General features: G+C 35.8%; 1 protein-coding gene, 1 non-coding gene and 1 pseudogene across 2 annotated transcripts; all 3 read right to left on the bottom strand.

The window, feature by feature from the left end:
* Positions 1–1,745: 1,745 nt before the first annotated feature.
* Positions 1,746–4,028, bottom strand: LOC145579074 (elongation factor 1-delta-like). The gene is made up of 7 exons (XM_081636350.1): positions 3,891–4,028; positions 3,097–3,186; positions 2,857–2,973; positions 2,660–2,747; positions 2,426–2,549; positions 2,187–2,300; positions 1,746–2,079 (listed from the first exon to the last, which is right to left on the bottom strand). The coding sequence occupies exons 2-7, from the start codon at positions 3,180–3,182 to the stop codon at positions 1,916–1,918; spliced, it is 693 nt and encodes a 230-aa protein (XP_081492476.1). The 5' UTR covers positions 3,183–3,186; positions 3,891–4,028; the 3' UTR covers positions 1,746–1,915.
* Positions 4,029–16,135: 12,107 nt separating this feature from the next.
* LOC145580453 (small nucleolar RNA R71) lies at positions 16,136–16,233 on the bottom strand (annotated as a pseudogene).
* A 6,675-nt stretch (positions 16,234–22,908) lies between these two features.
* LOC145580494 (small nucleolar RNA R71) lies at positions 22,909–23,015 on the bottom strand. Its single transcript, XR_014099523.1, has one exon. It is a non-coding gene; the product is annotated as a small nucleolar RNA R71 (small nucleolar RNA).
* Positions 23,016–24,650: the final 1,635 nt, after the last annotated feature.

Raw genomic sequence — 24,650 nt, 5'->3', positions numbered from 1 at the left:
GTCAGCATGTTCCATCCGTCCGACCTCAAGACCCAGAAATGTCCCCTAAAGGAATTTCAGGCGAACTGAACAAAGCATCCGACCCAAGGGAGGAATCTCTTGTTAAGATGGACAGTACTGTCCGCATACCAAAGATATGCTCAAAAATCCTACGAACACTCAAACATATCTGGACGAGTAAAAAATCAGAGAAGGCGGCTCATAGAGTACGAGTCATCCCCTATGAGGGGCAAATGTTTACAGTAAAAATTACCCAAAACGTGGATCAATCCCATAGTGACACGTGGCCCAATCAAAGGGCGACGTGTGGTCCAATCAACGGGCGACACGTATGCAAGCCTTACAAAGAGAACCTGAAAAAGAGATAAAATGGTCTCCTTACATCAAGAGGCCAAAATCCCGAGAAAGCCGTAAAACGGCACCCTTATCAGGACAAGTGCCCATACCTGATTGCGCCACCAATCAGAGCACGTCATTCTAGGGTAACAACCCTAAAAGGGCACAATTCCCATCTCTATAAATACCTCAATCATTTATGATGGGAGGGGTGGATTGTGATATAACATTCAATAGAGCATTAAAATAGCTCCAACTTCTCTCTACTTTCTCTCTCTAGCATTTCCGTTTTCCGGTTACTAACTTGACCGTCGGAGGCGAATATTCTGGCAACGAGATATTCATTCTTTTGCAGGGATCCGGGCTGTCTATCTAGAGAGCGCGACCAGTGTCACAAGGGAAATCACAAAAACACCTGAAACAAATTTGGTCTTGAAAAAGAAAATAAAGCGAGAAATCCTAAGTTACCTAATTTCTTCAATTTTCCATTTTTCATATGTGCTGATATTTTTCTAGTAAAACAAAATGTTGTAATTAACGATTTCATTTATTTATCGATTTAGTTAGAATTTAGAGTACCCTTTCAAATCTTTAATGTTGCATCAATGGTAAGAAAACTCAAAGCTCAACCAGCATTAATCAAAAATACTCCTTCAATAGCAGAGAAAGAATTTAGAGCGCCTAATCTTTTATGACGATGATGAGTCGTTTTATTTATTTATTTTATTTTTTTTGAGGTTTGAAGTCATGGAATGGACCTGTTCTTCCTAATTTTCTTCTCTCATAAACAATTAATTTCAGGTCTATATAGTTCAGTTATGCTCCAATCAATTCAGTTCAGTTGTTTTTAGTAAATCGAAACAAGCCCTTAGTAAGTAGGTGAAATTAGGCCGAAATCCAAATCCATACTTTTTAGTTTCCCGAACAAGTGACTGTGCCAAATCCAACATTTGATATGGACTTGTCAAATCCATCATTTAGTATTTTCACTTTTCTATTGTCGGTTATCAATATTAACATGATTCTAATAAGTTTGACTAATTTTTGTTTCATATATATGATATACATCATATTGATTTTAAAAAACAAAAAACCAAAAAAAATAACTACAGCAATGCCAAACGAATCCTAAACTTATGTGTTTAATGGATTAAACAGTGTGCAGAGACAATAAGACTAACAACACCCATGCACAGTACCACTGCTAAATTTAACATATTCATTTGGGGTTTGAAACTTGCTTATTTTAAGAGCTTACTCAAACTTGTAAAAGGCGTAGAACTTAGAAGTTCAACCTTGTTTTCATTCTATCGTGTCAAATTGGTGTTAAATGGACGAATTAGAACTTTGCACCAAAACAATAAAACCGAAGCAGGCAGTTTAAACAAATTCAAACTACGGGGATAAAATAGGCAACAAAAAAATATAGTATCATGCTAATTCTTACAAGTCTTGAAGCAAACAGCTCGACATAGATGCAAAGCCACTTTCTCTGAGAACTTAATTAGATCCCAAACAAAACAGTAACAAAATTAATAGATAAAATTTTGATTAAAGATGCAGAACATCATAATCCCTCTCAAATCTTGTTGAAGGCAACAATATCACAACTCTGAACATACTCGTTGATTGGCTCGGCTGTCAAATGGTCCTCGATAAGATCATCAACAGAGACTAAGTCATCCACAATTGTCATCATGATGGTCATTTTCTTGATACCATACCCAACTGGGACAAGTTTGGCTGTCAAGCAAAAAATAAACCCGAGTCAAACGGTTTAGCCACAATGAAAAATAAATCGAAACAAAGTGTTAAAGAGTTTTAGTAGTTGTAACACAAGGTAAACATACATGCTCCCCATAGCAAACCCTCCTGATGAACACTCCTGACGGCTTCCTCGAGCTTCACCATGTCAGTTTCATCATCCCATGGCTTCACATCCAACAAAACTGATGACTTGCCAGCTGTTTCATCAAAACCAGATAAACAATATTACGTAAACGCCAAGAAAAAAGTATAAGCATTCACAGCCATTAATCCACAAGTATATGTACAACTTCAACCATTCAAGACAACACAAGATACTCACATTCTTTCTTTTTAGCAGACTTCTTAGCAGCAGCTGCTCGTTCTTCAGCAGCGGCCTTCTCCTCTTCGGTCTCTTCACCGAAGAGATCAACATCATCGTCATCCTCATCATCAGCAGCTGATGCCTGACATATTCCAATTATTATATGATTAGGAACCATCAAATCAGACATAATTGGAAACTTTCACAGAAATACCATAAGAATCCAATAACATAAAAATAATGTGATACCACCTTAGTGTTGGCAGCAGGAGGCGTAGCGACATCAGAGGCAGGAGCATTTCCCTCAAATGTAACACCTGATCCCTCACCGGACACGCCACTGTAAAAAACAACACAATATTCAATCAATCTTATAAAAAATCAAATAATTCTAATCCAACTCAATCAAATCAAACATGAAATCGTAGATCAAAGCAAGAAAATCTCACGAGATCCTCAAAAGCGCATCAATGTGTTTGTACCACCTAAATACATTCACATATGAATCCAAAGATTTTTTCGGGACAGCCGAATACACGGTGAGATCATCCTTGGAGGCTTGGTAACTAGCATATTAAACACAATCATAAAGATTAAAATTATCTCAAACAATATGTTATAAAGATTAAAATTATCTCAAACAACAATATTCTACTATGAAATTACGCAATTCAATAATTATGACTAACCCTGTAATGTAACTCCTGCTAAGGAGGTACTCATCGAGCTTTTTCAAACCAGCATCAGAGCTCAAATCGTAGAATGTAGCTGCCATTGATCTAGAACCACAAAGTTCGGATCTTTAATCAGAATTTGTTATAAAACACAAGAATTAATCAATTATTTGATAAACCGCAATTCAATTAATCAATTATTTGATAAAGCCCAGTAATTTACTCCGTACAACATTAATTATAAATCAGAAACCTAAATTTCAAACTATCCAATCAATTATCAAATTCAAATCGCAGAATGTAACTGCCATTGATCTAGAACCAGAAAGTTCGGATCTTTAATCAGAATTTGTTATAAAATACACGAAATAATCAATTATTTCATAACCCGCTAAAACCCCAATAATTTACTCCGTACAACAAATAATTATAAATTAGAAATTTCAAATTTCAAATAAACTATCCAATCAATTATCAAAATCAAATCGAAGAATGTAACTGCCATTGATCTAGAACCAGAAAGTTCGGATTTTTAATCAGAATTAATCAGATTTTGTTGTAAAACACACGAATTTATCAATTAATTCATAAACCGCTAAAACCCCAGTAATTTACTCCGTAGAACAAATAATTATAAACAAGAAACCTAAAAGTTAAAATAAATTATCCAATCAGTTATCAAATTCTAATCTTCTCACTTAAGAATATGAATATCTTAATTTGACTCAATTCAAATTTCTCACCCTAAATTGAATTAAATTAACGATTAAAGTTAGATTGATAATCGATGATTTAATAAAACAGCTTACCTTAATAAAGGAAGAAAACTGACAAGCCGATTCAACGGAGAATTGTAGATTCAAGAAGACAGTGAAGTTCTGTATTTTCTTAGTGTATTGCAATGCGGCTGCTTCAAATATATATATAGACGACTGACTAGGTTAAGCTCCAAGCCTCCAACTAAAGTTAGGAAACTTTTTCTTTTTTTTTTTTTTTTTTAAATAGCTCCAAATCTCCCACTAAAGTTACGAAAACTTTGTAAAAAAAAAAAAAAAAAAAAAAAAGGGGAATTTGTAATTATTTTTTTGGTGAGAGAAATTTGTAATTATTAAATCAACCTTTCGCTTTTATTACGTCAACCTTTTGATTATTTTTAAACACGTCAACCTTATATTACCATTAATTTTTATTACAGTATGTTAAAATCAAAAATGACCTGCAAAAGCGGGTTAATTGCTTACGTGGAGTATTAGGTGGAGGTAAAACTGCTGATGTAATTAGATACAAACTAGACTACTAGTTATGTTACCCGGACTCTTCATTTCACTCACGTACCCGGGTCGGAGACTCGACACTCGGAAATGGGTTTGACACCCAGAAACTTCACTTTTAGTTCAAAATCATAAAAAAATTTCACCAAATAGACAAGTCAGACACTTGAACACGTACCCGTGTCGGACATTGGTGCCCGAGTCCAAGTAACATAGACTACTAGAGCATAATGTTTATAGCATTAATGATAACCTTAATGTAACAGTAAATATTTGGTCCACCATTTTCACCCAAATTGATATTAATATGATTCAAAATCAGATTGATTAAATAAAAATTAACACACAATTAATATTACTAAGTTGAATTCCCTTAATTTCACATCACAAATTATAATCGTGTACTCATAATCCATAATTCCCAATTTTCCCCCAATTTCAAAAATCCCTAGCTAATTCCCAGTTTTTGCAATTTAAATAAGCAATCACCATAAAATATCAACAACTACACCAATTACACATTAAACGCACAAATTAGGAGATTTAATTTCGCAAACTAACCCTAAAATTTGCCCAATTATATATGCTCAAAACATCTTCTACAGCATTCACCAGTAGCCACCTGGAGTATGGATTGTGTTTTAATGGAGTTTAAAGAGAAAAGAAGAATATAAGGTGATCAAAGGAATGAAGTCAAATTAAAGGAAGAATCGTCTAGCATTGTGTTTAATGGAGTAGTATTATGATGATGAATGAAAGGAGGATGGTGAAAGGAGGCACCGTGAGTTTGGAAATTTGGAATATTTTACTAGTCTTCTTTATTTTATTTTTTTTGTAAAATTGGAGTATAGTCTTGATGAGTTGGCATCATTAAATGACAATTTTAATTTTTTTAGAACAAATTCACATAAATAATCCAAACTATGAGAGGTCTTCTCATATTAATCCCAACTATGAGTTATTATTGTATAATCTAAACTTTAATGTGAGTCTTCTTTTATTACTCCATTTACTTGTTTAACCTATTATAACAGGTTATTTATATTTTTTTAATATAATTGCTAGTTAATTTTATTTTTATTTTTATTTTTTTTGAAAAAATTTGTTAGTTACTCTTACTGATTTTGCTCTTGCTGTATATCAATATTTTCATTTTCTATTTGTTGTGATGTACTACTTTTAAACAACTATTTGTGTTTTGTTTTTTTTACACAACTTTATTTTGTTTATGAAAAAACATATTGGTTGTATTATGTAGCATATGATGAAATTAAGTTGATTAAGGAAAAATCAATCACGATTTTAATTAACAATCAAAATCATTGCAACATAAAGTTGTTTAAAAAAAGTACCAATTATCTTGTTTCATAAATATTACAATCACTAGCATCGTAAAAACCAACATAACATGCCAAAAACTTGATCATTTACTTCCAGTACATGATTGTCAAAAAAAAAAAAAAAATTCCAATAAGTCAATTGCTTCCAGTTTGTAGAACATTGCCACCATCATCAAATAGCACCCCCACGCCTCTTGGGATCTAATACATAAAAAAAGAAAAGGATTAGTTAAAAATAATTTTTCCAAAATAATAACCTTTGATAAACCTTTAATAATTAACCTGATTAATAAAATTAGATGGAATAAGAGTAGTACCTGATGAGTAATCCTACTAGCTCTACTGCCATTTCTTCCGCCTCTGCCACCAGCCCGTTCACCCCTGCCACCAGTCCGTCCGCCGCTGCCAGCAGTCCTTTCGTTCCTGCCACCATCAACACTCCCACTCCTCCCACCTCCTCTACTTCCTCTACCCCTTCCTCTTATGACTATCCTCCCATTCCTACCAATTGTAGATGGTTCAGCAGTTTGTTGGTGATGCATGTTCTGGGTTGATTCACCATTGTCATCCCTGCTATGTTGTACTACCATAGCCCTTGGTCTTCCTCTCTTTCTTTTTGGCTGAGGTGGAATTTGAGTGCCTTTGTCTTTGTCTGGACACCTTCTTTTGTTGTGCTCTTTTGATTTACAAACGCTACAACTCATTTCTACCCCATGTTTAGCCAATTTTCCAGGAATTTTAGGATGCTCATGTGGTGTTTTTCTTCTATTCCTTCTCGGTCTACCAGGACCAATCTTAATTGGAGGAGGGTTAATTGGGAGATCAACTTTAGGCCAATATCTTTCCCCCACACAAGGCGGGATTGATGCTGAATAAATTTTCAAGTAGGTTTCTGTTTTGTAACATGCATCCACATATTTTTCTGGCTCCTCGTGAATGAAAAAAATGCAAGCACAAAGCATGAAAACACGGCACCCCTAACAAATCCCATTTCCCACAAGTACAAGATTTGTTAACCAAGTCTACTGTAACTGTGTCTAACTTGTAGGACACTTGAAATAGAGTGATTGTTGAAGGCATTATAGTACACTCAGCAGCTAATGCCTTCTCTTTGTTCAACATAATCCTAACTCTAGGGCATATTTCATCTCTGATTTTCTCCATTTCTTGTTTTTTCAAAACAAGTCTTTGCATTAATGAAGATCTAATATCTTCTAGCATAAAAATAAGATGTTTTGTCCTAGCATTAATGATATAACCATTGAAGGTCTCTGCCATATTGTTGACAATAACATCACATCGTGTGTCTTTTTTTACAAATGCTCTGCAAAAACATTTAGGATTGTATGACTTGAAAGCATCAACAGCTGCAGGACTCACCTTCTCCATTTGAGCAAGTGCATTTTCGTAATCTGCCTTATTATATGCTTTAGCCACATTCCAGAACAACATTTTCATCTCATCACCTTTAAAACCACTGTGCCAATGAGCAAAGACATGTCTAGCGCAATGTTTATGCTCTGCCTTTGGGAATACATGTGCTACTCCATTTAAAATGGCCTGTAAAAATACATACAACCTTGCGTAAGTCAAACATAAGATGTTATAGGTGTTTAGAATAAAGCATAAAAACTAGCTAAAAAATACATATACCTGTGCTTCATCAGAGATAAAAATCATACTTGTCCCATCGGTATCATCTAAAACCTTCCTTAACTCAGCAAAGAACCATCTCCACGAGTCATTTGTTTCAGCTTCAACAACCGCCCAACACAAGGGATACATTTGTTCATTAGCATCCCTACCGACTGCAGCTAGTAGTTGTCCTCCTAAAAAGGTTTTTAAGAAACAACCATCCACACACAATACTCTTCTGCATCCATCAATCCAACCCTTTTTCACACCTTCAAAACACACGAACATTCTCTAGAAAATAGGTGGATAAATGTTTTGAAAAGGATCAGTCTTAATGGTGAAAGTACTGCTTACACTCGTTGTTTTCAAGGCTTCAATGTACCTACCAATCTTATTATAATGCTCCTTCATGCTCCCATGTAGTTTTCTATGTGCTAGGTACTTTACCTTATAAGCATAATTTTTCTTCACAATTATCTTATAAGCTAATCTAATTGTTTCAATGATATCTTTTGCTGGCCAATGAGGTCTTGACTTGAAAACCTCAAGGAGTTGTTCAGCAACCCAACTAGATTTTACTTGCCTATTTGACTCCATATTCCTGTTACAAGTATGCTGTAGTGTTACAGATTTCACCACAAAGCAAGACCTCCTGTTTTCCCAGCTAGCATATATCTTGAAAGGACAATTCCCAACACACCTTGCCCCCAACCGTTGTTGTCTCTTTTTGTCACTTATACACCAGAATAAATTTCTACCTTGAGCAATAACATATTTGACAACAGCATCTCTAAATTTTTCTCTATTTTCAAATCTAATTCCAACCTTCCATTGTAATTTATTGAAATCTGTACTATTATCAACAACAGGAACTCTTACTCTTCTTTTTCTAAGTAATATGTTGTCTTCCTCCTCATGCTCATCTGGTGTGGCTATTTCCTCCTCTGAATCTTCATACTCACTCAGAAAGTCATTAACTATCACCCCGTCTCCTTCTCTATTTTGAGTATTTTGTCTTTGGCCAGCTAACTTTCCTTATTCAGCTTCTTTTTGAAGCTGTAAAGCCATGTCAACTGCCTTGGTATTCCAACCTTTTAATTGTTCTCTTGTGTTCACATACTCTTCATCACTGGTTCTACCATCAGATGGAGGTATTTTCTCTTCTAATTCCTCCTCATATTCAGTTCCAGCTTCATTATCCACCTCATGTTCTATTTCATCCTCAAAATCCTCTTCAAAATTAGGCTCTTTTCCTTGTACACCTACCAATCCTCCTGCTAAATCAAAGTCAACTTCATAATCTGGATCATCATTGTCATAATCATCAGGATCTACTTCATATCCACTAAAAAAGGTTCCCCAATCTACTGCTTCCTCGTCTCTTGGATCATCCTAACTATAATTAGGATCTACAGGTTGAATACAGTGGTCTCTTTGTTTTGCATGGTTGTTTTGGATAGGTGAATGTAGTTGTGTTTGGGTTAATGGTGGAGCTTGGCTATTCTTTGGATGAAGAACATCTTTTGTTGTGTTCAATTCATTAAAGTTGGTATTTATGGAAGAGTTACAAGTGAGCAAATTTAAAAAAACTATTTTGCCAATTTTGTTTGGTGGGGTCTGTTTGGCTAGTTGGGGTCATGTGCAAAAATGTTGACTCTATGTCATCTTTTGAGAATAAAGTATCACATATTGTCCCACTCACATTTTTATTTCTTCTAGGGGTGCATGGTTTTCCCTTACTAACTCTGTTTTTCGGAGATACTAATTCTACAAGCTCATCTTTCTCATATACTACATAGCACTCCACACATTTATCCTTCACAACTATCTTACTCATTTCCCTGACTTCATCATCACTGTAAACCCTCCTTAATCCTTTTTCTAAGCCATCAATCCTGGAAATTAGGTAGTAGATTGTCTCAATTTTTTATTCCCCACCACAACTTTTAGCAAACTCCTCTAGCCAAAACCAACATAATTGATCAGAGTCAAGTTCAAAGGTCCTACATTCATCCCCAAAATATTGCAATACCCCATTATCCTTCTTGAATGAACCACCACACCACATTTTCAAAGTCACCACAATGTCCATGTTCTACTCAATTGTCAAACCAAATTAAACAAAAAATAAAACTCAATTATATGGAAATTTAGGTAATAAACGAATCAAAGTAACTCGTAATCAACCAATACAAACCCCTGCAAATTAAAAATAAGATAAAATCAACCTTAAGCAACTTACAACTCAATTTCAACAAATAACTAAAAAAAAAAAGGAAAAATTAAAATTGCAAACTAACCTTTAAAAAGCATAATTGTAGACCATGAAATTAAAAATTTGTTCTTCGTTGTGCGTGAAGAATGAACAAAAATTTGTCAAATGGAAGAACTTGATTTTTTTTTGGGGTTTTTTACATTGTACGGTGGGGTAGTGGGGCAAGTATAGGTTATAAATTGTTTTTGTTTTTACTTTTTTTTTTATTTTTTTTTATGTAAAAGTAAATCATTTTTGGAGGGAGTTGAACACTACATCTTCTATTTACTTGCATAACCGGTAATCAGTCTTAATGGAGTAATAAAAGAAGACTCACATTAAAGTTTAGATTATACAATAATAACTCATAGTTTGGATTAATATGAGAAGACCTCTCATAGTTTGGATTATTTATGTGAATTTTTCCATTTTTTTAAGGGGTTAAAATGCCAAGTCAGATTTTTCATCCCATAAGTTCAAACAACGTTAAGGGTTTAACAGGTAACCAATAAATATACGTAATATAAGCTAATGGTAGTACAAGGTTGACGTAATAAAAGCGGATGGCCAAAAGGTTGACTTAATAATTATAAATTTTCCAAAAAAAAAAAGAAAAAATTTTCTATAAACAATCCAACTTTTACCCCATTCTCCCAAAATAAACCAACATTTGGATTATTCCACAATAATCCAATCTTTGAACCCCATCTTTCCATATCGAACCAAGTAGGTGACCAAGCTGGTATAACCGATTACCTTGCCTACATGTAACTTTTGTATTGATTTATTTTTTACTTATCATTTTTTTTTAAAAAAAACCACCCCACTTTTTTCTCTCTCCTCTCTCTTTCTCCATGACCACCTTACCTCCCCTCCCACTTACCCACAAACAACATCACTACAACCCACAACAACCACCACCCACCTCTATTTTCGTTACCCCCACCACAAACCTGGCCAAGATCCCCACCCTTCTTCATTTTCGTCATCCTCAAACTTTTTGACTACCACCAACACCAAAATCAACCACCACGTACTCCCTTTAACCACCACCCCACCATAGCTGATGAAGGGGATGAGAAAAATAGGGAGTCTATTAGACGCGGTTCAACTAGCGTACCCACCCACCAAAACCACGAACCCTAAACCATCCATGGCCACCATTAAAACAACCACCACCTTCTCTTGTGTACTATGTTCTCACTCTCTCCTACTCTCCTTTCTTTAATTTGAAGCTAATTATTCAAGTACCTAGAAATGTTATACTCCACTGTCCCATAATATACTTCTTGTTTTCCTATTTTGGAGATCCAAAATATTGTTTCTGTTTTCTATTTTTGGATAGTATGTAAAGTCCATTGTTCCCCACTTTTTTACCTTTATTCACTGTACTTTCTATTTTACCCTTGAATTTTGCACATGCTTTGTACTTTTTCCACTTTCTCTCTCTAACTTTTGTCTATGATTGTACTTTTCACTTTTATTAATGTACTTCATCCACTTTTTCATCCTATTTCTTAAATACCGTGGAAAAACACAAACAAGAACTATATTATGGGACGGAGGGAGTATGTAATTATGCATTTTTATTAAATTAATTCATTAATTTTGTTGAATTTGGATTTTCATAATTATTTTTCCCTTGATTTTGAACTGATGTTTGTTTGGTTGAATTCGAAATTAATTTGTGGTGATGCGGAGAGGGGGAAAGTAGTTCTTGTGGTTGCTATGGTGGTATGTTGTGGTGGTATTTTGGAGGTGGTGGGCTTTTGTTGTGGGTGTTGTTGACGGTGGTGGTGCTCGGTGGTGTTGTCGTGGGGATGTGGTGCTGCAAATTTGCATGGAGATGTTGCGTGTTGTGGTTTGGTGGTGGGGTGGTGGTTTGGTCATGGGGGTGGAGCTTTCGGTGGTGGTAATGGAAGATGATGGTGGGATGGAGGAGAAAGTAAGGGATGACTGGTTGTTTAGGTAACCGGTCATTTGAGTTCATTATTGGAAGAAGGGGTATAAGAGTTGGATTATTCTGGAATAATTTAAAGGTTGGTTTATTTTGAGAGAATAAGGCAACGGCTGGATTATCAAAGTTAGGAAACTACTCCGTATAAACTTTTTTTTTATTCAAGGAAGAGAAAATATATACTCCCTCCATTTTTAAATACTTGCCCCACTTTCCTTTTTCGATCGTTTAGAAATACTTGCTCAATTTCTTTATTTGGAAATCTTTTATAATATTTAATTCATTTCTCTCACCTAGTGAACCCAACATAAATCATATTTTATAAATTTTATATTCTCTCTCCTCTAATTTTCTCAACTACTTTTATGTTTTACAATTTTTTATTCTTTCCTCTACGGCTCTACCCCACTGCTACCTCCATATTTTATTACTTTCTACAATTTCTCTTAAAACTCCACGCATGGAGAAATGGAGCAAGTATTTAAAAACGAAGGGAGTAAAAATTACAGGTTATATAGTACTAGTTTTAAGCCAAGGCGATTTTCGGATTATCCTAAACTTTTAACTTGAATGTTAAATACGGTCATATATAATACTTTTGATAACACAAAATATTTTTTGTATTAAACCACCTTATATAACCATTTTTTTTTGCAGGAAACCACCTTATAAATTTTTTTTCGCAAAACCACACCTTAATCTTAAAATTTTTTGCAAGGCCACACCTTTGGCCGGAAAATAAACTTTGACCTTGTATTCCGGGGTTGACCCGACCACGTGCCTTGCATGTGACGTCCTAAAACCACTAATCTTCTCTTTCTCTCTCCTCTAATTTACCCAAACTTTCCCTCCGATTCCAATTACTCTCTCTTTCTCTCTCCTCTGTCACTATTGTTTCCCCCTTCCCATTAAAATCGAATTCATCCTCTCCTCATTAAATCCTTCTTTGCTGCTCTGCCATGGCAGGAACGAATCGAATGCTTCAATTCATGGTTAATTGCTTGCCTTAGGTGAAAGTAAGTTTTCAATTTCTCTCTCCTTTCATTTTTTATTGCATTCAACAGTTTGTACTCTGTGCTAATTGAAGTGGTCCTTGCTTTTCTGCCATGGGTAAAAATAAGACAACTACTACATCATCATCATCATCAAGAAAGCGTGGTGAGGGGACAAATTACATCATCGTTCAAAAACCAAGGTACAATTTTTGATTTTTATTATGTTTGGGTTGATTTAAAATAGTTTATTTTGAAATTGATTATAGTAAAGTGGGATTGAATGTTGGGAATTAGCATGACATGCATGTAATTGAAAATTGCAGTACATTTGATTAGTGTAGGGTGTGAGTTGGATAATTTGTTTAATTGTTTAATTTTCTGGAAATTCGTGATTTTTAATTATGTGTTTTATGTAAGCTATTGAAATTTTTATTCCTTTTTTTGTTGTTTGCTTGGGACATTGAATTTGGTATTTGTGTGTGTTATTGTATCAGGTTTAACGGTAGGATAAACATATTTGAGCCTTGGTATAAATTTATGGATCCAATTAATATTAGGCTTAAGTATGGTGGTGAATTTGTAACTAAAAAGGGTTAAACCACATATGATAAGAGGGACACAATTATTATGGAGTGAGTTTGTATCCCAATGTGTTTGAAGTTTGCTATTTTGAATTTGTACATTGGATAAAAAGTGTGTTAGGTTATGATGAGGTTGGGGAGATTTGGTATAGGAGGAAAGGGTGTACTTTGTACTTTGGCAGAAAACAAATCTTAAGTGATGATGATGTACCACATTTTTTAGAAGTAAAAGAACCAGATGGTTGGTACTTACTGTACTTGTACCATCCTCCCAAAGACTTAGCTAGTGAACATGCAAGACTTAGGTATGGACCAGGGGTGGATTTTTACACTGATTTAGATTTGTCTAGTGGGACCTTTACCAAGGATGAGTCATCACGTTAGAGTGAGTCAGTAGTTTGTTTGGGTGAGTCAGCAGGAGGAGGGGTTGGTTTGGTTGAGTCAGCAGAAGGAGGGATTGAGTTAGGTGAGACATCTTCAAGTAGTGTGGGGGCCGGACTCCACTAAGAAAAGATTCCCTTGAAAACCCTGAGTTTCAGGATAACTCTTTTGTGTTGCCTCAAACAAATCATATACCCAAAACAGATCTAATACCCCCACCCAGAAGAGAAAAACTCCTAATTCTGTCCAAAATAAAGGGTAAGCTTCTTGTTTCCTGTGTGAGTGAAGAAATAGTGAGGAGCCATCATACTTGAAAGTGATGAGCTAGAGGGCAGTGTCAGTGAAGATAGTTGATGAGCGTTATTTATGACACTCATTTAGCTTCTTTTAGGATGATTTTTCATTGCTTTTACATTTCTTTTATATCTTTTTCTTTAGTTTTACTTGTAATTTCTCTATTTTGCATTTTCCTTAGTTGTTTTCTTATTTTCTTGCATTTCTTAGTTTATTATGCCTTTTCTCCTTTACTTGTTTGCTTTTCTTTGATTTTAGGAGAATGGTGATGTTCGAGAAGCTCATTGACGTTCTTTTGGGGTACACAAAGCTTAGGGTGCAACCTGGGTCCTCCTCTTGAAGCTCAAAAGTGAAGGAGTGTATAAGCCAAGTCTTCAAGGCCGCGTGGACATCAAAGTCGGTGTTGAACCCACTGTGAAGGCCTCTAGTGACTACCTCCCCCAACATGTATCATGTGGAATGCACGGGAGCATCAGCGAGCGCTAGGAAGACCTCTCCCCTGCTCCCAAGCAGGATCGCTCTTGCGCGGCCGCACAGGTGGTGGGAGTGGCCGCGCAGGCCCTTTCCCCCTATTCCGTACCCATTTTGTTGCGGCCGTGTTATGGGATAATAGGTCGCGCCGTTTGAGGTTATTTTTGGACGCCTAACTAACTTCTCCTTAGTTAGTTTTACTATATATAGAATTTCTTTATTTCTAGAGAAAAAATGAAGCTAGTTTTGAATTAGAATTAGATTTTGATTAGAATTTTAGAGAGAGAAGCTCAAAATTTTGGAGATTTTTGTTCTTAGATTTTAGAGAGAGAAACTTGGTGTTGATGATTGCTACATTTTGATCTTCATTCCTCTTTGATATTGATCAAAGTTTTGTAAGAATTCTTTCCTTTTCAATGCAATTTTATGTTTTATTTTGATATATTGTTGAATTTCATTAGTTTTGTTTGATTTGATTGTTGATATTTGGAATTACAATGTTGATGATGGAATTGATGATTAATTTTGTTATGCTTTTCAAATTTACAATGTGTAGTGAGTAGTTTCTTTGCTAGGGAAGTGGTGAAGCACGTATGAGTGATAATCTATAGCTAATTTGGGGTTTTTGATTGATTTGATGATGTGATTAAATTGGTTGATGAAATTTGTGCATGTGTTTGATTTGAAGAGGAGTAGCTAACCTTGATTTTCGGGCTAGATTGCATAGTAGTTTTCAATGACACGAAAAATTGATTTGGAAGCTATTATTATCGATTGATCTTATTTGGCGATTTTCCTTTGAAGTCATTTGTAAAGACATCTAGCTTGACCCTAGGAAATAGCTCTTTGAGTGATTTTGATTGCAAATATCGTTTACCCTCGCATTGCTTGATTGATCAAATTCCCGACAAATTAGCAAGTTTATCACGAGTGCATGTGGATCCTAAATTCCCTAGTGCTTTGATATTTGAATTCTATTTGATAAGTTTTGATGGAGTTGATTCGATAGTATAGCTTAGACCAACCCATTGTTTTAAGACTTCGGAATAGCTTAGCTTGAGACCTTAGAAAATACCGCATTCCCTTGGGTTCGACTCGGACTTACCCCTATACCTAGGGTTGGGTTTGGTTTTATAAATTTTATTTTGATCGGGGAATCTTACTAACCGACGACCTAGGTTTCACCTGCGTAAAAAATGGCGCCGTTTATAAGGAAGGCATGGTGATTTGCTATTGTTGATTGAGTCTATTCCATTTAATTTGAAAAATACAAAAATATTTTCTTTCTTTTAGGATACATTTGTAGCCGTGCTATTGATATTTTACTTTGAGATTTGTATGCGTAGGGCACGAGATCGAAATTTAGTGCCATTTGATCCGGGAATTGAGAGGACCATAACAAGGATAAGGGTTTCTAATCGTTCTTCAAGCTCAAGTTCCCCAAGAGAGGAAATCCATCAAGAAGAAGAAGAAGAACGAGAAAGCATGGGTGCTAATCCGAGAGTAGCATTGAAGGAGTTGGGAACTCTGGGAGCTTAGGTTTGAAAGAGAAATTGCTCCTCCTATGACACCGGCAAATGACTTTGAGATAAGACCGGCGATGATTACTTTGATAGAGAGGCGTCAATATAGTGGAGCCAAGCATGAGAGTCCCCTCAACCATCTTAAGGAATTTGAGAAGTATTGTAATACCATCGAGGTGAATTGGGTTTCTCAAGAGTTCATTCGACTTAAACTTTTCCCTTTCTCTTTTATTGATGTGCTCTGAAGTGGTTGGACAAAGAGGTGAAACCAAATTCTTTGAGAACATGGGATGATGTGAATAAGGAGTTTTTATCTCGGTTCTATCTACAAAAGAAGACGGCCGAAGCAAGAGCTCTCATTCAAAGCTTCAAGCAAAAGCCAAATGAAAGTCTTTATGAGGCATGGGAAAGGTATAAGGAGTACTAAAGAGAGTGCCCACACCATGGGATTCCCACCTATCAAATCATCCAAATCTTCTATGGAGGTCTAAGCCTAGTAGGAAAGTCTTGCTTAGATGCTGGTGCCGGAGGCCCTATCATGAACAAAACGGAGGATGAAGTGGTGGACTTAATTGAAGATGTGGTAAGATATCACATGGATTGCCAAGACGGTGAGAGAGAGTCAACAAGCAAAAGCGGTTCAATGGTTTATTCAATCGACCAGCTCAATGCCATAAACAATTTGTCCTCACAAATCTCAAACTTGGGAAAGGAGATGACCTCAATTAAGGCAAAGCTTGAAAGTGCTTCTTCACAAGCACCAATTCTTCCCTCCCACAATAAGGGGAGAGGTACATCTTCTAACTCTACTCCTCCTTCTACTTCGAATAATATGCCAAATGGATGTGTGTTTTGTGATGTATGTGGGCCATATGACCATGATGCTTCTAATTGTCCACATGCATTTGAAAATTATGATGATGTTGATAATAATGATTGTGAGCAAGTGAATTTTGTTTCAAATAACAACAATGGACAAAGTTTTGATGGTCCAAGGAACTTTGGGAATAGAAATGCTCACCAACAAGGGAACTTTGATAATTATAACAACGGTGGTTATAGAAACTAAAGGAAATAAAAATTTCCGAGGAAACTATAATAATCAAGGCTATAATAATCAAAGCCAAGGTCAAGGCTATGGTAACCACTACCAAAACAATGGCCAAAATAAAAATTGGGGTAATTGGAGCAACCAAAACCGAGAAAATTTTCAAAACAACAATCAAAGGGGACCCCCACCCGGATTTGCTCCAAGAACTCAAGGTAATGGTGAGAATTCCTATGCTCAACCTTCATCTTCTAGAACTACCTTGGAAGAGATCATCGAGAACCAAACTAAAATTTTGAACACTTACATGTCGGTAAGTGACAAAAAGTTCAATGAGATGATGACACATAACAAGATGCTTGAAACACAAATCACTCAATTAGCTAATACCTTGAAAGAGAGTGTGAATGCCAGCCCTTCTTCTTTACTCTCACAAGGAGTTGAACCTAAGAAACCCGTGTATTCTATCACCACAAGGAGTGGGAAAGTGCTTGAAGAGAGTTTCTAGGAAGAGTGAGGAAGGTGAGAAGGTGAGTGGTTCAAGTGAGGAAAAAGAGATTGATGTGTCAAAGAAGGTGAGCAAAGAAGCCCAAGAGGAAGAGAAGAGTGATGAAAAAGTGCAAGAGGAGGCGATCAAGCCCAAACTTCCATATCCCCAAAAGTTTTTGAGAAACAAAATTGATGAATAATTTGGGAGATTTCTTGACATCACTACTACAAAACTTGGAAAAACGACCCCCAATTAAAGACCCGTTATTTAACCAACGGGTCTCTTTGACATAAAAGATCCAATATTAATTATAACGGGTCTCTTATGTGTATTAAAAAGAGAGAGAGAGAAATGAGAGACCTGTTATCATTCCTAACGGGTCTCTTATTTTATTAGGTCCCACACTTCTGATTAGAGAAGGAAATTGAAAGAGCCGTAGACTAGTGTGACGGGTCTCTTAGCTTTGCTCTTACTCATGCTAGTAGATTGCCCTGACCATTATATTTTTATTTTATCATTATTTCCCAAAAGTCATTCACCTATTCTCACTCTTTAAATCCTCCGCCCAATGCAAGCCCAACCCATAATTAAAACCCTCATCATTTCCTTATGAATATGCCGCTGTCACTTCTTCCTTTCTCCATTAAAACAATATTATCTCCTTCTTCTTCATTAAATCAAAACACTACATTTATTCAAAGAATGGTGAAAATGGGCTATTTCTCTCCTCTTACATGCTTGCCTTTTATCCTCTTATTTTCGCGAAGTTTGAGAATATCGCTATTTGCTAAGTTCCGATGATGTTCGATAATAGATCTGCAAATAATGAAGAATTGTTGTCTAATTTATGACTGAACTTCCGATTAAAATTACGGTAATCGATCCATACATTGATTTTTCAGTTTAAATTGTCTCTATATTTATGATTTAATTGTTATTAAACTTTTGAATTGAATTTTTCTCAAATTGAACAAATTTTATGATTTGAATGTTATGAAAGTATTACAATTTTTTTGTATTTCTATGAATTACATTTGCTACGGCTCTTAATTACAACTTATCTTCAATTTTGGTTGTAGTCCTATTTCGGGTCTCACCTTCGGGTCATTTCTCTGATGGGCTGATTAATGAAGGTTTTGCGGAGCTAGTTGTTGTATTTTTTGGGAGTCCACCGAGATTATACTCAAGTGGGTAACTAACTATGTTATACATGTAGTATATTGTTTTGTAAATGAATTTGTTTTGTTTTGTTTTATATCAATTTCATTAAGAGTAATTTGTCTTGTTTTTTTTCTATTTTTTTGCCAGGTTTGTGTGATTTCGTCATACGAGTTGTAAATTCTCGAACAGAGGAGATTGGGAATGGAGTATTCAAGAAAATATGGTGTTATTATAATTGTAAAATTTCACCAAATTCATAGGATTAATATCTTTTTGCAAATTTATGTTGGATGATCTGTTTGTATCAATTTTAATTTAATCCGTTGCTATTTCATGGGTTCTTAGAGTTTAATTTACAATTTATAAATAATTCGCCAATTTTTACATAGCATTTAACTAGAATATTCAAAATTCAAATGAAAATCGTCCAAAACCGTACCAAATAAAAAAAAATATATATTTTTTTAAATTAAATGGACAAAGAGACCCGTTATTTGACATGGTAGGTCTGTTTGGTACCACTTTACAGACCCCATATCTCTAATAACGGGTTTCTTTTTCTTCAAATTTATTAAATTTATAACTCATGTAACAGACCTGTCATCACTTACAACGGGTCTCTTTGTCATCGAAAACAGACCCCCACTAATGACGGGTCTCTTTACCAAACAGACCCCTGAGATAGAGACCCGTTGTGAGGCGGTCTATCAAGCATATTTCAACGGGTCTCTTTGCCAATTTTTGTAGTAGTGCATGCTTAGGGAAGTTCATCTTTCAATCCCTTTCATCGAAGCCATGACCCAAATGCCAAGATATTCTATGTTCTTTAAGGAAATCTTGAGTGGCAAGAAAGAGTGCAATGAGATTGACTCGGTAAAGGTTGGGGAATGTTGTAGCGCTTTGATTCACAATGATTTACCCAAGAAAATGAAAGATCCGGGTAATTTCTCTATCCCTTGAAAAATCAATGGAAAATTATTTCAAAATGCTCTATGTGATCTTGGTGTGTGAGCATCATGCCTTATTCGGTCTTTAGGAAGCTTAACCTAGGTGAGCTTCTTCCAACCAACATAACCTTGCAATTGGCCGATCGATCTATTAAGTTTCCAAAGGGAAGAGTTGAGGATGTCCCCCTCAAGATAGGAGAGTTCACAATTTTGGTTGATTTTATTGTACTTGAGATAGCGAAAGATGACAACATACCTATCATTTTAGGGAGACCTTTCTTAGCTACTTCAGGAGCTTTGATAGATGTGAAGGGTGGCCTTATTACTTTGAGGGTTGGTAACAATAAGGCTAGTTTTGAGCTTAAATCGATGCATGAATCTTTGTCTCTTGTGAATGGAATTTTGTGCATCAATTCACCTCATTCCAATGATAATGCATGCATGATTGTTTCTTCAACTAACAATGTTCTTGAGGTTTTTGATGATGTGCCTTTGAGTGTTGAAAGCAAGAAGGTTAGTGAAAACAACAAGGAGCCTTCAAAGCTTGTGGATGAGGAGGTGATTGATGTTCCTCCATGGTTTGAGCTCTACCCTCAAGAGGATGAGATTGACTCCAAGAGTGTTGATGGTGAGAAGCCGTCCACTAGAAGGAACAAGAAGACAAAGAAGAAAAAGAAAGCTTTTATGAAGAAGAAAATGAAGTTGAAGCAAAGTAAACTTGTTTCGGAATTTTCAACAAATGAGAGTACATCCAACAATGGTGTAAATTTGCCAAGGAATGAAAAGAAGTTTGTTTCCTCTACCACTTTGAACAAGATGGTGTTCTTTGACCCTCCATGATTTGGAAGAAGGGTCGAGCTAAGGACCTTAAGTAAGCGCTTCCTAGGAGGCAACCCGGTTTTCTAACTTTTTCTTTTGATTCTATATATCTTTATTAGTTTTCTTTCAATTGTTTTTCTTTCTTTCACTTGTTTTGTGTTTGGATTAATAGGTTAAATTTATGGGCATTGGACCCCCCTCAAACGAGCATGAGCACAATGGGAAGGTGTTTCGTGGTAATTGATGAGAGTATGCTCGATATTATTGAATTTCGAGTTGAATGGGTAAGGCTATCAAAGAGGTAAGATTGGAAAAGTTGTGTTTCAATGAGAAGCAAATTTGTGCTTGGTGGGTTCATTATGGTGCTCTTATTAATTTAGGATGTTGAACCCACTGTCAAGGGGTTTAGTAACTGATGCGTTTAGTGGGTTTAATAATCCCGGGATGATAAAGATCATTAAGACTATAGATGAACGCACCAAGAACAAGAAGCAAGAAAGGAAGAAGAGCAACAGGGGCGCAAGTGATATGTCTATTTTATATAGTAATTTACCCCCGTCCCTTAGTCATAATTAGTAGTGTTTTTGGATCTTTAGAGCCACTTTTATTACTAATTTGTGTTTTTTAGTGTTTTTGTAGTTTTGGTTAAGTTTTGTAGGAAATTGTACACTTGAAGCATTTTCCCGGGATTATTTGGAGCAACTACGAGCATTGAAAGAACACGACCACCTTTCGTAGCCCAAGGCCGGTTTGAGTCATCAAACCGGTGATTAAGGGCTCAAGATATGAGAAGCCGAGGCTATGGACCGAGTATTCAAGCCCCTTAGAGGAAATTTGTATTGGGTTAAGTATTACAGCCCAATCATTAGTCCATTTGAAGCCCAAGGCATTCGCCCGTCCGGATAGGGCCTCGCCTGAAGGCGCGCCCGACCGAGCGGGGTGGAAGGGGAAGAAGGGCATGCTTCGCCCTGTCTCGCGCCCGACCGGGCGCAAGAGATGATCTATGAAGAAAAAAGGCGGGCCCGGCTGGGCGGTGCTTCGCCCGACCGTGCGCGTGTGTTGGAGGATTATTTCTGGCGATTTTACTTAGTTTCTAATTAGGATTTTAGGAGTTTTGTATAAATACATTTTTTAGTTGTTTTGATACAATTATCTCTTCTCTTAGCTTTTCTCTCTCTACTTAGTTTCTTGCTAACTTCTCTCTTGTTTTCTCTCTCTACAACTTTGTTCTTAATTCAATTCATAATTTCCGTTAACTTTGGTAACGATTTCTTCTCTATTATTTTCAATATTTTAATTTCTTTAATTCATCATGTCTTGTTTATTTGCTTTGATTAGTTTAGATTTAATTATGTGTGAGTAGTTTTCTTTCTAAGGTTTGTGGGGATCCATAAATAATATGAAGGGGTAATTTATTATTGTTGATTGTCAATGCTTGATTAATTCCCTATTGATTGTTTTAATGCTATGCAATTAGATTAGGTCTGGTTTAATTGTATGAGTTTTGCAATATTGATTCGAGATTCGAGAAATAAGAATTGAGGTTTAGGCTTAGTTTCAATAGGCAGATTAATTTATAAATGGTTAAGTCAAGATGCGATAGATGCGATTTATTACCGGTAGATTAATTCTGTTATTGTAATACGTAGCGAAAGCCCTTTATGATCTGGTTAATTGATGCATTGATGATTGATTATTATGTTTTACCCTGGAATATTATTTATTGGTGAACCTATATCCTAGGTCTTTATTAATTGATTTCTCCTTACTTTAATCTCCTTAGTTTAATTCTTTTTACAACAACAATTTGGTTACTTACTAATTTAGATTATTTTAATTAGTTGGGAATAAATTGACTTGTTTCCCTGTGGTCTGACCCTACTTCCCTATCTACTTTAGTTAGAGGATTTAGGTAATTCTTCTGATTAGGAGATACGACTCTATCCTGTCAAAATTTGGCGCCATTGCCGAGGAAACCGTTTTTTTTTTATTTCTGATTCTTTTTGTAGTCTAAATTATTTTCTCCCGTCTCAGAGAACACAAGTTCTTTGAGACAAATTTCTCATATTTGTTTGTTCAGTTCTGTGTTTATGCCTAGGAGTTATAGATCAGGCTACATTCCATTCGATCTTGAAATCGAACGATCTTTTCATAGACAGAAGAACCTTTACGGACAGATACGAGACACTTCTGAAGGTAATCCACCTTTGGAACCCCCATCTGATTCTAGTGATTCGGAAGTTTCTTCAGAACCTGAATTAGAGATGACGGCACCACCACCTCCTCTAGCTCGCAAGCTTAGCGATTATTCGCAGCCGCCACTGACGGATTTTCCATATCTTACTCCTACTCCAGCTCTTGATGGAGTGCAATTCGAGATCAAGCTCCAATTTATCATGATGATAGAAAGAAAGCTATTTAGTGGAGCTAAGGGTGAAGATCCTAATCTTCACATTACAGATTTCTGTCAGTATTGCAATACCATTAGGCAAGCTAGGGTCACGCAAGACCAAATCAGGGAGATTCTTTTTCCCTTTTCTTTATGTGGAAAAGCTAAAATGTGGTTTAATGGTTTGAATAGAATTGCACTTGGTATTACTGACTGGGAAACTCTTGCTATAAATTTTTATAATAAATATTACCCTGTAGAAAGAACAACTTTACTAAGGAGTGCAATTCAAAACTTTGCCCAAGAACCAGATGAAGCTCTATATGAGGCTTGGGAAAGGTTCAAGGATCTGCAGAGAGAATGCCCCCACCATAATTTAGCACAATGGCAGTTGATTCAAGCTTTTTATGTTGGGCTTAGAAACACATCTAGAACAATTCTAGATTTTACAACTAGTGGGAGGTTTATGAATCTTAATGTTGATAATGCGGGTTAAGTTATCGAAGATATGGTAATTCATAATTCCCAATATGGGAATCCTAGAGGGTTTGCTAACAAAGGAAAACATAATGTTGATTCCGTATCCTTTTTCCAGGCTTAGTTTATCCTTTTTGCAGGCTCAGTTATCATCTATTTGCCAAAAACTAGATAATCTTACTACTATTCCTAATTCTGTAGCTAATGTTTTTGCTGTCAATAATACTAATGAAGCTTTTTGTGAAAATTGTGGGATTGTAGGACATTGGGAGCAAGATTGTAGGAGTTCCATGGAGCAAGTTAATGCCTTCCAAACCTATAGGAAAAATAACCCATACTCTAACACTTATAATCCTGGCCTCCGGAACCATCCATATCTTTCCTACCGGGCGCGCCCCTCCTTTCCCCCATTCTGTTTTTTTTTCTTTCTTTTCCTTTTTCTTTATTTTTTCTTTCTTTTTATCTTTTTCCCTCTTTACCTTTTCTCTTTCTAAAGCAGGTGGCGCTTAGCCATACTAGGCTAATCCCTAAGTCAATGAGGACATTGCTGATTTTGGCTTGGGGGAGTTTTTGGATTGAGGTATGGTATCTTTCTTCTTCTTTTTCTTTTATTTTTGATATTTTTAGTATAGGTTATTGTTTTTTTAGTATAGATTTCATTGCTTTGAAAAAATGAAAAAGTACAAAAAAATTAAAAAATAAAAAAAATACAAAAATACGTTCTAATGAATTGTAAATCATGCTTCCCTGTGCCCCATACTTAAAAATTGTCTTGAATCTTGGTAATGATTATGAACATTGTGGATGCCATGATTTGATATTTGATTGCTTAGATGCCATAACATGCGTCAATTTTGTCCAACTGCTTGTGAATATAGTGCTTAACTAGTTGATTTGGTAAGGAATGTGTTTTAGTTCCTGGTATGTCAATGAATTTGAGTATTGATTTGCAATTATGAGTGGTGTTTTATGACTCATTATTATGCACATTGAGGAGGACGAAGGCATTTGTTCTTTTAGGAGGCCTTTAGAGAAAATTAGATACATTTGTTCCCTTCTTGCTACCCATGTTATTGCCTTGACCTTTTGTTGTTTATTAGCCGCATTACAAGCCGATTTAGCCCCATTGGCTACTAGTCCCATGCACTCAACCTAATAGCCGACTCAAAATATATCAAATATATCAAATTAGTTGTTTATTAATGCAAAGAATAATTTGATATATTTTGAGTCGGCTATTAGGTTGAGTGCATGTTTTCTTAAACACACGAGTGCGTGAGTTGGGAGGGCATTGTTCACATTAAAGGGGTTGGATGGTGAGCGATCGAATACATCTTTTACTCGCCACGTAAATGAGAGTTGAGTGTGTGAGCACTAGTCTTGAATTCTTTATGCTCTTATGGTTTGCTCTAATTGACAATTGTTAGGGAGGATGAGTGATTGGATGGATGAGATTGGTTGATGTTGAAGCATGTTTGTTAGATTTGCCTTGAATCTGTTGTTCTTGATTTTGATTATTTGGGGTGAGGCATATTT

This window comes from Chenopodium album, chromosome 14, assembly GCF_948465745.1.
Source record: "Chenopodium album chromosome 14, dcCheAlbu1.1, whole genome shotgun sequence".
Lineage (NCBI taxonomy): Eukaryota > Viridiplantae > Streptophyta > Magnoliopsida > Caryophyllales > Amaranthaceae > Chenopodium > Chenopodium album.
The sequence above is the reverse complement of the archived record's forward strand: the minus strand, read 5'-3'. Positions and strand labels throughout refer to the sequence as shown.